This window comes from Pollicipes pollicipes, unplaced genomic scaffold (genome assembly GCF_011947565.3).
Source record: "Pollicipes pollicipes isolate AB1234 unplaced genomic scaffold, Ppol_2.1 Scaffold_4295;HRSCAF=5057_pilon_pilon_pilon, whole genome shotgun sequence".
Taxonomy (NCBI): Eukaryota; Metazoa; Arthropoda; class Thecostraca; order Pollicipedomorpha; family Pollicipedidae; genus Pollicipes; species Pollicipes pollicipes.
Genome location: NW_023596461.1, coordinates 15,555,515 through 15,572,079, shown reverse-complemented (window position 1 = coordinate 15,572,079; position 16,565 = coordinate 15,555,515). Strand labels below are relative to the sequence as shown.

At 52.6% G+C, this 16,565-nt stretch overlaps 1 protein-coding gene across 1 annotated transcript in view; it reads right to left on the bottom strand.

Annotated features, from left to right (window-relative positions):
- LOC119097211 (uncharacterized) overlaps positions 1–16,565 on the bottom strand; it is a 71,794-nt gene that overhangs the window by 42,331 nt on the left and 12,898 nt on the right. Inside the window, exons 3-10 of the mRNA XM_037220265.1 lie at positions 15,149–15,286; positions 12,037–12,154; positions 10,666–10,740; positions 10,333–10,399; positions 8,600–8,665; positions 8,353–8,469; positions 7,727–7,959; positions 6,783–6,904 (exon numbers count right to left, since the gene is read on the bottom strand). Of these exons, the coding sequence (XP_037076160.1) occupies positions 6,783–6,904; positions 7,727–7,959; positions 8,353–8,469; positions 8,600–8,665; positions 10,333–10,399; positions 10,666–10,740; positions 12,037–12,154; positions 15,149–15,286 (936 nt within the window). The remainder of the gene's footprint in view (positions 1–6,782; positions 6,905–7,726; positions 7,960–8,352; positions 8,470–8,599; positions 8,666–10,332; positions 10,400–10,665; positions 10,741–12,036; positions 12,155–15,148; positions 15,287–16,565) is intronic.

Sequence of the window (16,565 nt, the reverse complement as noted above, 5' to 3'; positions counted from 1 at the left end):
AGCACAGCACACTTTGCAACAGGCGTTGTGATTATAATCAGTTTGGGTACTAAGGTTAACTCAAACATGATTCGTTCACGAATTGCTTTGATTACAATCGTATTTCGTTTGTAGGGGCTAAATCCAGCATAAATCTGGTGTCTTGGTGATGCAGGTCAATGGCATCACTGTGCCACTGACATGAGTCAAAACAGTGCTGTTTCTAGGAGACCACGCGTGCCAAGATGAAAACGATGCAGCATTCTATAGAAACATCTCAAGGTCTTTAACCTTAGCCTTGTCACATAGGTTTGGTCCATGCAAGTTCTTTACCTACACCGAGAATGTTAGATATCGTATTCATTTAAAACGAGGCCGTATTTTGTTCTAACTTCTTCCAATCACACACCATAGTTCGGTTCATCGTATGAAAAGAGGACGTTATATCACCTCTCTTACAAATGTGTGCACACCAAAAAATTACACACACGCATTTGCGATAACGTACCTATTTGCAGTCATCAAAGTTAACGCTTTTCGAGCTCATTCTTCTCCTCCAGACTTTTGATCCTCGTATGACATATCGATCCCCTCTCCACTCCATCCGGCTGGAAGACACGTTCGGAGCATCGAGTAACAATTCGGCGGTGGTTTGGGGCTTACAAATCCGATTTGATATCGGTTGCTAACATGACACGTGCCGACCTATCTTTACAACAATTTTATACCAGAGTTTCACGATGGATCGGATGAGTTATATTTTCATGATATGGCAGGTTTAACACATAATAAACGGTCGAAAAACCAGTCTGGCCAAACAAGCCATGCACGAATATATCAAAACCATATCATATGGAAGAGAATATGATGGGGTCTGTTCTGCTACATTGGAACGGAGATGTCCAAATATCCATATGTCAACGATGCAAATTAAAATAAAGTAGCAGCCATGTCATACCAAAGTAGCGTCAATGCACCGTGGCGTTTTGAAAGAAACGTCTAGTGGGTATGGTTTTGCATAAAGCACGAGTTTCTAAAGGTAAACTCTTCAAGTTAAAAAAACGCGGGAAAGCATGGCGGAAAGTACGGTAAAGATTATCAATCTTGGTCCTCAATATGTTATATCACACCAGTGATTTTGCTGTCATTTTGCATTCAGTTTATTCTGCTACTCAGTAAATGCTCACCATACGAATGGATGTGTGCTTTTCGTACGTTTTTCGTACGGTACCACACATTTCGCACGAACGGTTTTCGTAATAACTTGATCTCATTTCTGACATGAGCAGATCACGGGGCATTCTCTGTTGAGCCCAAATCCTCTTGACACTGTGTCATGACCGCCGTGGTTGAGATGCTTTGGCTGCAGAGGGCTTCCATGATTATTGTTTGAATGCACACGATACAATGCTGGGGCCTCGCACGTCTTTCCTCATCCCTTTACCTAGATTGCTTACGTAATTGATTTGCTGGCTTCTCGATAAAGCTTTATGATATTTCCACTGGATAACGACTGCCACGATTTGAGGCAAGTCATTTCTCCAGCCAAATACATGACTGTGCAATTGTTCCGACCGCACCCTAAAATTTTGACCCGAGAATCACAGATGCAGAGATACTTTTGAATGGCGAGAAAACAATCTTGTGGTCCAGACCTGCACTTCTGCAGCTGAGCTCGATCCTGCCGTTGATCTGGAGCTTGTGTGCATAGATTCTGTGAGTGCATTATACTCACTCGTTGACGGATTGCATCGGCGTTTGAACCGGCAGTTGACAAGGCTTATTCCATCAAGCCGGATGCGATTTTTATATTATTTCTACTACACCCTTTGCAGCGAAGATCTTCTTAGATAAGTGCCTACGATTTTCCGCACCCCCCCCCCCTTGTTACTTTGTGTTGCAAGTCAAGCAATTCTTCAGTTAGGCATGGGTTTGTTTAATTTTAACAACTTAAAAACTTAGCCAATTTTTTGTGATTATGGCAAATGGTTTGCACCACTTGCCGTCATACCGCTAAGCCTCACAAACAATCGTACTGTTCTTCTTCAACCATTTTCGTCGGTTTTTTATTGCGTACTCCCTGGAGGCACTCGCTGAAAGCAGCAAAACTGCAGGTGTTCATGTTCCGATCTCCCGGGAATGAGGCTCTACGCTCACTGAGCCCGTCTTAGGCCCGACCTGGTATACTCGGAGCCCGTGTCGAATTAGATACATGCTGTATTGAATTCCATGTGTGCGGTTTCAGGCATGCTGCCAGCATGCGAGGCAAATTTGCTCCGGCTTCAAGCCATATTACAACAAAAATAGTGCGAATTCATACCAGGTGCTCCTTTTTTCTCCTGCTGAGCTCCATCTCAGCGTTATATGAAGGTTATCGATGCGCTATGAGGACTCAGGACGCGCGACGACCCCATCTACACGACTCGTGAGGGACGACAGGTACGTGAGGTCGATAAACACTCACTAGTCATTCAGATGTTGTTCTAGAATTCCGCGGAAACGTTGAAATGGCTGGCTTTAAAACTGACATGCATGGATTCAAGGCTACGACCGCAACTCCAGACGCCGTGAGCCGATCACGTCCGGTCACCGATACCGGCCGGTCACGACCTCAGTTCCAGACGCAGTGAGCCGATTACGCGCGGTCACCGGATACCGGCCGGTCGGCTCACGGCGAACCGCCGTGAGTGGCCCGCCAATGTTTAATTTCGATTGCCAACCGATATAGGAGATATCCTATCGATTCATTTTTATCCTGAATGGCAACAGGGTGATCTTCAATTGCATACCGGTATGGAGAAGCTCAAACCACCATGCTTTTTCACAAAATGAGGTCAAGGGTGAAACTATGCCATTATATGCAGCAATTAACCTTGAGTGTCATATGACTCATGTTTCAGAAACCTGCAGATATTTAGCTATCCGGTGCACCTGACCCTAGCATAATACTCAATAAACTGTTATCGCATAAGCAAGTTGAAAATAGTTAAGTTGTTCGGTGCAGTAGCGAGGGAAATCATTCACATATATAAGACAGTAGTATTAGCCTTATTCCTCGTAGAAAAGCCAGGAGAATGGAAATATAGTTGGCTTGATGTTTCGGCAACATGCCTTTATCGAAACAATAGCAGAAGTGAATTCAAAATTGCCTGCCGATGATCCTACTCGATTTTCAGTCATTTTTTTAAAACAGCGAGCCACAGTCTTTACAGGACACTAACATTCAGGAAAATAAACAAAGGGCGATTGCCAGCCATTACCGCGAGCAGTCCCTATCTAAGAATTAGAATGCGCGAACATACGTGTACATGCAAATGAATTCAAGCAAAAAGGCATCACGCTTCGCGCTTCATTCAAACATGCAAGCGAGTTGAAGCAAACAGGCATCACACATCGCGAATCAATTATGCAGGCAAACGATTTTAATTAAACAGGCATGGCACTCCCGTCAGGTATCACTTACATGTGTAAGCGATTTTAAGCTGGCACACATCACCACTAAACGCACACATACTATGGTCCGCACTAATCGGCCATGTGAGCAAGGTATGTTAACGACTTCGGCCGTCGACTTTTTATAAGAATATGTTCACTTTATTTTTCCTGTCTGGGTGATCCCGTGCTCTGTAGTGCCTTTGAGCTCTAAAAGGGGCATAGAGTCCATACGTCCGTCGATTTCAGCCCAAGCGGGTTTTGCCAAAAAAATGGTCATCGAAAGGGGTAATCCCTGTTTTGATTTAAGCGCTCGCAGGTTTTCATTAATCTCAACGAATAGGGCGCATGAACTCCCCAACATAGACTAGTTCCTACCATGTTTTTCACACAGCTTACACCTGATTTCGCAAATCACATTTCTTTGCGTGCAAACCCCTTGAAACCCAGAACTGCATAAATGACATCTGTTGCCACCCGGGAACTTAGGCTTCGAGACGGAATATTTCACCACAGACTTATTGTCGTTTTTCCAGGCTATGCGTAAGCGCAGTTTTGATTGTTTAAAATGCGTTTGATTTCCAAAGCAGATGCTCATATGAAGCGTTTGGACCTCCTTTGGACCCGCCCCTATGCACCCTATGCCGCTCTTAAAGCTCAAAGTCACATATAGAACAAAGGACCACCCAGACGGGAAAATAAGTGAACCCGTTCTTACAAAAATCCGGCGACGAAACCTCACCTATGAAGCCCACGAAACCTCACCTATGAAACCTTATGAGGCCCATCATGGTCGATTATGATATTGGTCTTATGATGTGATATGTGCCTTGATTATGGACGTTGTGCCAGCTTAAATCGTTACATGTAGAAGTGATGCCTGACGCGTGATGCGCAATGCCTGTTTAATTAAAATCATTGGTATATAATTGATGTGTTGATGAGTGGTGCTTGTTCCTTGAACTCACTTGCATGTCTGAGTGAAACGTAATGTGTGATGCCTGTTTACCTGGATTCGTTTAAATGTACACGCATTTTTCGCTTATCATAATTTTTAGTTAGATATGCACTATGTCTTAGTTATGGCTGGCAAGTTCTCCTTGTATAATCCGCTGAATGTTGGTCTCCTATTAAAGCTGTGGCTCGCTGTTTAAAAAAAAAACCTGAAAAATCGAGCAAGATCATCGGCAGGCAATTTTGCATTCACTTCTGCCATTGTCTCGATGAAGGCATGTTACAAAAATATCAACCCAAATGTATCTCTATTCTCCTGGTTTTCTCCGATATATAAAGCTAATACCATTGTCTTATATAAGTTGAAAATGGGGTTCGTGGCGTTTGTAAGTCAGTATTTCTCTTCTAGGCAGGCATGTTCAACCTTAGAATAACAAAAATACGTAACGCGCCGTGTTACGTGACGGTCGCCGCATCATGTACGGACAGAACCAATGAAAGACTGCCAAAAATCCTGTCAGTTCGCGTGCGGGAGCACCAAAGCAAAAACGAGCAGAGAGTGATGATCTCGGTGATCAAGCACACGCAAGTTGGCTATACCCTTTTACGCGGTACAAACATTACATGTCACAAGCTACGTCCTACAGCGGATCTCTTTCGTGGCGCATTTAAATATGTTCCCACAGTTCACACACACATAACTCTCGGTGGATCACGTTCATGTTGCAATACAGGGTAGGAAAAAATACGAAATGCAGAGGGAAGTTAGGGTTCCTCTGTACGCGAGACTTGAACGCATATGACAATATTTCCTCCGATGGCAGGCTTTTCTATTTTTTTGTTTGGCGCCAGCTTGCAAAAAGCTCGGGCATTCCGCAGCGCTGGAAAGACGCAGGCCACATGCAATGTGGGGCTAATGAGGAAGAGCACCTCGTAATCGCCGCAAAAGCCGAATGGCTCTCTCCAGTCTGCGAACAAAACACGTTTGGGCATCAGCTCGCTTTCATCTTACGCCTGGCGTGTGAGATGTGTTCCCCGGCGCTTTAAAGTGTTGCACTGCAGCATGGTATCCATCATGTTACGCACAATAACAAAACAAAATCAGCACAGTAGCTCACACAGTTTTTGGGCTCAGGTCGAAAGGACAATAGGTAAAACTGGGCCAGAATATTCCATGAAGAGACAAGACCAGAAGGCAAAGGAACACAATATTTGGAACCACGAAACCAACCACTTCAATGCGAATAATCACACCAAAGCCACGATAATTGGGATACTCGGACATGTTCGACACTGCAAGGGCTGCATGAACACGTTTAAGATCACACGGACTGGAACATCAAAGGTCACACGAGTCACTCCTGATGGCAAAGGGTACGTGATTCCCTGTGTGAACACCTTGTACCAACCCAGTCACCAGCTGGCCTGCTGGTCTGCACCGTTCCCTTCCGTGAGTCCCAGTGACGCCCCTGAATACGGGCCCGGGTCTCCCCAGCCGGACACAGCCAGCGTGCAGCCTGGGCCGGACGGCGGGGGCGGCGGAGGCGGCGGCGGCGGCCGCTGGCCGGGCTCGGCTCATGCGTCACAGAGCGGGCGGCGGGCGCCGAGCAGCACAGCGGCGCAGCCCACGGCCGGCAGCGGTCGGCGTGCGCCGGCGCCGTCCGCACCAACCAGGCAGTTTGGCACGTGGCACAAACTCGCCAGCCAGTAATGACGCGCGCTACAACATTCAGCGCTCCTAATGTCCTCGAAACACCCGACACATCTGTTGAAGTCGGCGGTGAAAAATGGACCCATGAATAACTTGCAGACCGCAGTGTTAGGGTGGTGCCACTTGTGAGTGCAGAGGCTCGAGTACCGCGAAAATAAAAGCTTGATGGAAGCGGTGGTACCTGTACCACACCACATCACCGTTTCGCATCAGCCTGTTTTTTTATAAGTGAAATGCACTGACATAAGCTTGAGCCGGCGACAATAATGCGCGACTAAAAATGCCCGCAGCGCATAAAGTTCTTGACAGGCCTAGATTCAAACTGTCACACATGGTAGCTTAACAGAAAGGTCTCATGCAGCCATTACCGGACTGTGGTCCTAACACATGTGACTCTGAAAGATGCCAGCCCAGCGAGCAGACAGCAGCCGGCGGCGGGGCGCCACTCACCAGTGTAACCCGCTTCTCCGGCGGTGGCGGCGGCTGCGGCGGCGGCGGCAGCACGCCGTCCATCTCAGCCAGCCCCGCCTCCTCCACCCGCGTCTCCCTCGCCCTCTGCAGCACGTCCTCAGCTGTCGCCCTCAGCCTGCCGGACACGACACGAGCCGCTGAGGGCCGCCGGCCGGGGGTCAGCACAGGCACGTGCAGCCCGCCGCCCGGCCGCGGGCGGCGGAGGGGGCAGGGTTGGTATTGGCTGCGGCCCGACCGATCCGCTCCATCATTTCAGCGGCGCCGGACGTGGTGGGCGCTCGGAGCGTGACGGAACCGACGGGCAGACAGACGTGTAGCGACCGCACACAGCGGGGGACAGGAGGGGCGTCGGAGAGCCTGTGTCTCGCCATAACGACGGGAGGGGGCAGCCAGGGACGCAGCTAGGAATGGCCATGTGGGTCATGCCACGCCCCCCTCCTCAACCGCGTGTGAGGAAATTTGATCTATTTTCGCTGCAGCTTTGAAAGTTGACATTTGGTCTCCATCAAAACACTTCGAGCTACGTGACTGGGGCAGACAAGAAGCTGCCCAAGCCAGTGTTGGTCGCGGCCTACTCAGACGCCAGCACGTCCCAGCTCAAACCCACGGACACGGCCTGAGCCCAGTCTATTTGTACTGCTTGGAGGCGTATGCACAGTCCGGTTCATTGAGAGAAACTTTAAATCAAAGCAAAATTAAAGCAAAAACTAGCCACACCCGGTCGGAGTTTATCTAGATATTACTTTTGATTGATGTGTTTACGCTACAAGCTACAAACAATTAATAAGACCGTTTGGGTGTTATTTTGATATAGTATGACATCTATATCCATATATGACACAAGTTTTACTCCTATCGTGTCATCAATATCCCAGGTTTTGGCCTCAACGCGGGCCTGATGCTACCGAACGCCCTATGTAATGCATTATTAACAGTAGGCGTTTAGTCCATGACGTCATGGCCGAGGCAAAACACAGATAGGTCAATTTCAAGGAGTTCGTGATTTGTTTAGGGTTATAGACACGCATCCCAGAATCACAATTTTCTGTTATTACTAGAAAACGGCAAATCGTAAATTTTACCGGCGCACGTGATCTATGTAAGGATCGTGAAAGCCACCAGACGGTCCAAGACCGCGTAGGTTCGGAGGACAGTTCCAGACCAGGAGGCGAGCCTCACCTGGTGTCGCTGCTGCCAGTGACGGTGGCGTAGGACGACCCGAACCAGCTGTGCGAGCCGGCCTTCGCCGAGCGCAGGCTAAACGAGTCAGTCTTCTTCAGGATTGGCCGCAGAGGCCGGCGATCCGGCGGCGAGGTGGGCGAGGAGGCCGACGAGAGGCCGGCCACCGCCTGCGGCGCAGTGCTGGGGTCAGACGAGGTGGGCGAGGAGGCTGACGAGAGGCCGGCCACCGCCTGCGGCACGGTGCTGGGGTCAGACGAGGTGGGCGAGGAGGCTGACGAGAGGCCGGAACTGCCTCCTCCGGCACGTGTTAAGGGTCAGGCAACGCGAAGGCTCGGCTTGGAGCACCGCGCCCCAACACGGATGGCGCATCGACACCAAAGGCACGAACACAGGGACCGGACAAACGAGAGATGGGTGGGCCGAAGTCCACCTGTTTATCGTAAAGTTCGGCAATAATCAGATGACGGTACATGTGATCATCAACAACAAAATTAATTCGAGAGGCGATGAGGCCATCCACGCTTTGGGACGTTCCTCTGCCTCTGGCCGGAGCCATGCACAGACGACGGCAGGCGAACCGCGGACAGCACGATGGTACGCATGGTACGCATGGCGCAACGTGCCTGCGTCAGCGGGCTGAACAGGCAGCCGGATAGGAGCGGCGTCATGCCGGCGGAGGTGTCCGTACAGGCCCTGTCGGTACGAGCCCTGTCGATGCGGGCCCTGTTGCTACGGGGGCCCTGTCGACGCGGGCCCTGTCGGTACGGACCCTGTCGGTACGGGCCCTGTCGGTATGGGCCCTGTCGGTACGGGCCCTGTGGACGCGGGCCCTGATGGTACGGGCCCTGTTCGTACGGGCCCTGTCCGTACGGGCCCTTGTTCGTACGGGTCCTGTTCGTACGGGCCCTGTCCGTACGGGCCCTGTCCGTACGGGACCTGTCAGCACGGGCCGTCCTGCCACCTGACGCCCTCAGGTCTCCCGCCATCATCCTTAAAGGGCGTGATGAGAGCCACGTCCGATCACGCGACCTTTGACCGTCCGGACTGAGCTGTGTCACTGACCCACTCGCCAGACGAAGTGGATTGGTGGCAGCCCAGCACCGCCTGTAGTGTGCGGTTATTTATCTCTTGGGGAATGCGGAGATTGAAACCACACCAGCGCAGGCACGCGGGGGCGGCTCTCTGCCCTGCGCCGCCCCATCCGCTCCACTGGCTCACGGCATTCGGGTACCGCGATCGCGCTAGTCGGAGTGTTTTTGCCGCGCATCGGCACGTGGCTTCACGCGTCCGTGGCGTGTCACGTGGCTTCACGTGTCCGAGGTCATTCATTATTTCCCTTGACAGGAATGAGAGTGTTTCCCGCATCACGTTGTTCACCACCTACTTCAACCACGTGTTATCGATCGATTACTTCGCAGACATGCGCTGCTGCGCTGTGTAATACATGCGGTTCTGAGGCAGGGCTTGAAGATTATTGGTCACCGGCGCCAGTATATGAGGTTCACGCCAGCGAGCACCAGATAAAAAGCATAAGTTACCACCTAAAGACACATTTCGCGAATTTTTCAAAAACGCAAACACGAGGAGCGCACGAGGAGCGCACGAGGAGCACGAGGAGCATGCGCGCACAAACAGACTTTTAGTTACAGTTTTTTTTACAGAACAGGGCTAAGGTCTTCGACCAATGTTTTTCCTGCTAGGTGGCGCAGACGGTGCAAAATCCGCCAGCCAATCTCGATCAATCCGTGGAGAACTGCGCCCCTGTGACTAACCGCCCGCCGTGCGCCGCCGTCGGCAGACACTGAGTGTCGCCGAGAGCGCCAGCGCCGCCCCGATGTCACAGTCAAGGTGTAATATAATTTTGATCGATTTCCGGGCCCATCCCGGCTGGATGATAATGTTTATTTCTGAGCGCTGCAGCGGGTCGTTCTGGGCCGGGTTACGGCGCGGCGCCGGCCGAGAATGGCCGGAAGGAACTCGCCAGCACCAAATGAGCTCCGTTCTGGGTCAGCACGTGCCACGGCGGATGGGCCGCCGGCCTCGGGCAGACACGAACAGGCATGACACCCGCCCATGTTGGACGGCGAGGCCCCGGCCATGTCTGGACGCACGCTTCGAAAATGTTCCCAGTGGAGAGTGACGATGTTGCGTGGTAAGTGGTCCGGGTTATTTGCATGGTAGGACCTCGTTGACATGTCTAAGGCGCCTGAGGCCCAGTGTACTGCACTCCGGAGCGTGCGAGTTGCGATGTCAAAACTGACACCGTGCTGGACGGAGGTCCATTTCGACCAAATCTACAACAGCCTATCCAGACCTTCGACCACAGTTTTATCTTCATCTGTTCTGGCCATCATCCATGCTCTCCACTAACGAGAGAAGACGATATGCTAAGAATAGATGTCCTACAGCGCCACGATAACCGGATAGGCGAAAAGCCCAAGCTAGGATAAATAAACATTATCTCAATGACGTGGCACGGTATCAAATTGATTCGAAATGCATTCCTGCAATTCCCTACCCCCCCCCCACTTAACATAATTTATGTTCTCTTGCCACCCGCTCCAGGCGGCTGCTACGCCGGACGAGCCATCGTGGCGCCCCACCTGCTCCTCGTCGTCGCCGGCCTCGGAGAGGCTTGTTGGAGTGATACGCAGCTCCGGCAATGTCGGCCTCACGGGCGTCACGGCGAACCGGGAGGACCGCGCCGGAGCCGGAGCCGACGCTGGGGCCAGGGCTGGGGCCGGGGCCGGAGCCGAGGCCGAGGCCGAGGCCGGGGCCGGGGCCGGGCCGGGGCCGGGGCCGGGGCCAGGGCCGGGGCCGGAGCCGGAGCCGGAGCCGGAGCCGGTTCGTCGTCGTCGGCGGCGGCCAGGCGCGCGCCGGACACCTGCACCACGGGCTCGTCGGGCGGCGCGTCGCCGCCCTCCTGCTGGCGGCGCTGCTCCTCCCGGTGTTCAGCCGTGGCCAGCGCCACCAGGTCCTTCCAGCTGCGGTTGGGCCGCGACAGGCGCACCCTGCCGGCCCGGACGACGCTCAGCCCCAGCGGCGGCGACGCTCAGGGGAGGGGGAGTGCTGATCAGGGCAGGGCAGCCGTTACAGAGCCTGGCGAATGACGCTCAGGGGAGGGCAGCAGTTCAGAGGCTAGCAAGTGGCGCTCAGCAGCTGAGGACCGATGCTCAGGAAACGGGAAGCAGTGCTCGTGGGGTGATGATGCGTGGGTGGTGCTCCGCAGGTTGGTGCCCACTGATGAGAGACCGGCGATCTCGACCGTAATGTGACACCTTGCTGCCGGCCTATTTACCACACCGTTATTTTCCATTGCTGTCTGTCTTCAAGCTGCGATCACACGTTGCCGAATGCTGATTTCAACATCGGCATTTGACATTGACGTGGTGTTGGCATTTTGGCCACATTTGGCCGTTTTGACATTGAAAGCGCGCATTCTACTGTACGCAAATGCATTATCGTAATAAACGAGGTAATAAACGATGCATTAGTATTGTCTGCGCAATCACCTGGGCAATGCAGAAAATAACAGTTTTAGCTCTCAATGGTACAATATTTTACAATACGAGCGGCCATTAAATCACACTAAAGCACCATTTTATTCCCTACGGACTGAAAACACTCTTTTGAACAGGATGTAGAAATAAATAACAAGACGGTAGTTTCACGGCAGAAATCGCCCGCAGAACATACTATATGCCGCCATAAATACGGCACCGCAATCTACCTCAAAAGCATACGCCCCCCCCCCCCCCGCCCCCGGTCCCTCCCCGACCCCATCATAAAGAAAAGCCAAAGGAAGGATTCCCAAGACGCTGGCAAACGGCGCGGAACGCATCGTAGGGTCGGCCGCACAGAGTTGTGGGCACGAGCCGCCGGACGGGCGCCTGAATCTGCCGGGGTGAGGCCGGCCGCGCTGGCTCTTAACACCGCCGGCGCCACGGGAGATCTACAGACCCGACATATTGGACCGGGGCCCAGCCGGGGACGGCCGAGCGCATGGACCCACCGCCTCCGTGACACGCTGGCATCCCCTTGGAAGCTGCTGCACAGCGATTGGACGGGCGTGTGTTGCAGCGGAAAACGAGGTCACCGACACTCAGCTGAGATTGACAGGATGATCTCCCATGACAATTTTAGGTTCATAAGATGTGCTGAAGGCGACGGCCAAACAGTTCCTAAACACTTCGTCGGCTGCCACCATTAGGCCTGGAATACCACGGTAAGCGCGCACAACGCGTGGGACGCACTGCCCCGCCAGCGTGACGTAATAAATCGCATACAAAGGCGGGTAGCCGTCTCACTTTTGCGCCGCTCGCTGCCATCGCGTGACCACCTCCATGCGTCGGTCGCGTCCGAGGTGCTTCTCCAGGAGCAGCACCAGGTGTTTCCGCTTGATGCTACCCAGCAGCACCATCGAGTCTGAAACGCCCGCGGGGTTCAGAGCGCGCGGCAGCTTCGGGGGTCGCATTGACTCCCGGCTCGACTCCAGTTTCAAATCGGCGGCCCGGTCACCGCAGCAACAACGGATGCGATTAGAGAAGGGCTCGGGTGGAATCGTGTCCGCTGAACTCCGGTAAACAGGTCTGTAGGACGGCGATAACGGAGCTTCTCTGCGGCAGCCCGGCGATGATCCTCGTCTTCCAGCTACTCTTCTCGTGTTGCCCCGTCAATAGACACGTATGTCGGCAAATATTGATAGATGTGGTATCCATCAGTTCTACCTAATGCCCACAGAAGCTTCCCGGACATGTAAGCCGGCAATATTTTAATCCATCATCGAAAAAACTATATAGTCTATGCGGATTACCACTGAATGACGTAACCATACAATACACCGGGTATGACTTTCTTTTTCTGTAACCACGTAACCACGCCCATAACCATAATTCAAAATGTACAAAGACTTACTCAGCACAAAGGGTGTGGTAGCTATGTTCAAGTTGAAGTGGAGAACTCCAAAATGTCAAAATGGGCCCCTGAGATTAGAAAGTGGGCCCCTATAAGCCTGAATGGGCTCTATACAGGTCAAAGGGGCCTAAACAGATCAAAATTCGCCGTCCGCAGATCGGAACGGGCCTTGTATAGTCCAGAATAAGAGCACGTTGGTTGGCAATGGGCCCTCTACAAGCCAGCGTGGACTCTCCACAGTTAAAAATGGGCGCTCTACAGGCTTAAGTGAGCTCTACACAGTGAACAATAGGCCCTTTACTGGTCAGGCCACAACCCCTTTCCCTATCGATCAGAGTGGGCCCTCTGCAGGCTGCAGGCCAGACTGAGCGTTCTCCATGCCAAAGTTGGCCCTCGCCTGTCAATACTGAAACCTCCACAGGTCATCATGGTTCTTCTGCAGATCATGATGGGTCCTCTTCAAGCCAAATGGGCCTTCCACGGAACAGAATGGCCGTTCCACTGTCAACAATTGGCCGTCCACAGATCAGAATGGCCTTCTTCAGGTCGGAATGGGCCGTCCACAGACAATGATGGGCCTTCTACAAGTCAGAATGGGTTCTCTACAGGTTCAGAATCGCCCTCTCTTTGTCAGATTTTAAAAAAAAGAATCTGATCCGAACCCTTTGAATGATGGATTTCTGGGATCAGCGCTCACGGTAAGCAGTGCTTGTTGTGTGAGCCATGACCCCCACCATCCGATCGCGCAATTCCAGGCAACGGCAGAATTTAGTGGCGAAAGCTTAACGTGCCGCAATGCTCGGCACGGTCCGTTCCGCCCTTTGACGTCAACTGACCTTTAGCGCAACCGCTGCCACCGGCCGCAGGCCATACCTGTCAGGGGCAAATAACGGGCGCCCTAAAGCGACTCGAACCCAACCCGCCACGGGCGGGTGGATCGGACGGCAGGCGCTGTAACCAACTGAGCCACCGGGACGGACACCAGGAGGATACCTCTTAACACGTCAGAATAAGACATTGACAGCTCAGAATATACTTTTATAGGATTAGATAATTCATTTACGGTTCAAAAAGGACTCTTATCAAACCAAAATAGACCTTTCACACGCCCTCCAGGATGTGAGAGGGTACCGCCCCCAGCTTTCAAGTTCAGGGAAGAGGGGGCGACCTCCCCCCCCCCCGTTCCTGCGTCCTTGCTCAGCACTCATGTTTATCAATAACCTTTTTAATCAGTCACTTAGCCGCATGCTCGCAGCTGTCTTTTGTGACTTTACCAGAAAGAAGCATGTTAGAGAGCTGAATGCCACGAAGCCCAAACGAGCACCGCAGCGTCAACACACATACATAAGCCGTTGGGCTCTAGCTGATTAAATATGCCAGCTTATGAGTTACTGGGATGCCTGGCTTACAGGGCTTCTGTTAGCCCGACCAGCAATTCAGGGGAAACAGTGTCACAGGCTGAAGTGAGGAAAAGAGTGTGAGCGTGGAAAGCGTGGGGGCGTGAACTGCAGTACCGAGGCAAGACCTGCCTTCGTCCGGACTGGGACGCGAGCCGGCGGTCGCCACCCGGACACCGCTGCTGGCTCGACACAGACACAGTCACCGGTCCCGGCCGGGCACACAGTCGGCTCGACGCAGAGTCACCGGTCCCGGCCGGACACCACAGTCGGCTCGACACAGACACAGTCACCGGTCCCCGCCGGGCACACAGTCGGCTCGACGCAGACAGTCACCGGTCCCGCCGGACACCACAGTCGGCTCGACACAGACACAGTCACCGGTCCCGGCCGGGCCCCGTCCGCTCAGTGTATATCCTGAGCACCCCCGCAACAGACTGTCACAAGTCCCAGTCGGACACAGTCTGGCATCAGGCCCGTCAGCGCACAACTATCACTAGTCCCGTTCTGACACTGGCTGACACCAAACCCGTCCAGACCCAATCTGGCACCAGTCCCGGTGCCTTCTGACAACAGTCCCGACCGACAGCATGCCGGGTGGAGTACAGCCTGACACCAGACTCACCCACGGTCGTAAGGCACGTTGACACTATGTTGACTGCTGCAGAATCCGCAGCGGATTTCGCAGTCGTCAGATGTTGCGCACAAGAAGCACCAACTTTACGCTCTTTTTACCCGCACCTTGCTGCCGACCTGACAAAGCCTGGAAGGCCTGATCATGTAGTACAACTGGACAACTGCCACACAGCACTGAAAATTGGGTTGGTGATCCTTACCAGTCATAACACAACTGGGCAATGCGATCAGCCCATTTCGTTTCGGGTTCTGAGAATGTCTGCATGGTAACCACGCACTCTCCAGCATGACTACAACGCAGGGAAGTTGCATAGACCGCAGGATGGCATAGATGCGACAGGTTGAGAAACCGAACACTAGCTGTCACTGTGAGGTGCACTGTATGATACGGTCCAGAGGAACAAGTACCTGCGTGGTGGGGTTTCCCAAAATGCTAACTAGCACTACCACATGACCACGTGACGTCACTCACCATGAGAGTCGACCAGCGGCACGCTGGAGAGCTTCTTGTTTTCTCGCAGCACCTGCCGCAGCTGTCGGTGGCTGATGCCGTGCCAGATGTACTGCACCTCCCGCACCATGATGTCCTCCACGTAGATGGAGTAGGCGTCTGCAGCCAGAGGACGACGGCGGCATGAAAAACACGCCCAGAAGCTTGCTACCAACTTCGGTCATCACGCCGCGGCGGCATCTTTAGATGGTGATGACTGCATATGTTAGGACGCAAGTTCTCCTCATCTTAATGCTGTTTCCTATACTAATCCGTGTTAGTGGTTTGATATAGCAAACTTGCTCCAAGTGTTGCAAACTGTATGTTTTTGAACTGCTTGGGAAAGTCTAAGGGCTGTAAAACTCTATGTGGGTTCAGCCTGCGGGGTAAAATTACTCACACATTCTCAGTTCCCTCGAAACATACGGAATATGTACATTGATTCAAGCCTATTTTGCGCCAAACATGCGTGCATAAGTGTTTTCAAGCGGAGCGAATAGTGCATGGCGTATCGGCCAGTAATGCCCATGACATATAATGTGGTTTACAGACAAAGCCTGAGCACATTCCCTTGGTGACGTCATTGATACAACATTCGCACCTCGTCACTAAAGCTCCGGCCCCATATTCAGCCCATGAACATAGGTTGCGCAGTTAGCCAAAACATGAATTAAAACGAGCAGAACTCGACTTCCACACGAGCAACATTACTGCCAATAAATTATCAGTCGCGAAAGGGGCGTAGGACCGAACCACTCATTTGTCACGTTTTCAATTTTACATGACACCGGTCATAGCGCGTCTTAAATAGAGCAATTTCTCTTCAGGAGCGCGCCGCGGCGCTCCGTTGCTCAGCGAATGATCGCGTGACCTACTTCTCCAATTTGGTCGCACGAGTGGTCGCCCCGCCCCGACGCCACCGCCCGACGACGACCGCGGGGGCCGACGGCGGCGGCGACACGGCCGGAACGACCGGCTCCGGACGGTCAGAGGTCACCGAGCCACTGGCTGCCCAGCGCGACGCAGTTTGCAGGACCACCGCACACCGGCGTACTGGGGCACTGTTTGAAGCAATCGATGGTTTAAGTGAGTGTTCCACGTTTGTATGGGGTTTTCAATTGAAATGGCCATATTGGAGATCATTCGGTGCAGTTCACAGCCCTGTAATTATGACCTAAGCCTCTATAGTTTCTGAGCTATATGCCCGCGAAGATGTGCAGATTATTTCGGGGAGACTATTTCAAGGTCATCCAGATATCCATGACGTCATAGTAACGTCATTCAAATCCTGCCATTCTACTAGCCATGCGACGATCGGGGCTAATATAAATATGGTTGTCGGGTCATTCATATCTGACGTTCAGGAGTACGATTTCCAGATATAACGGCTGTCGATTGG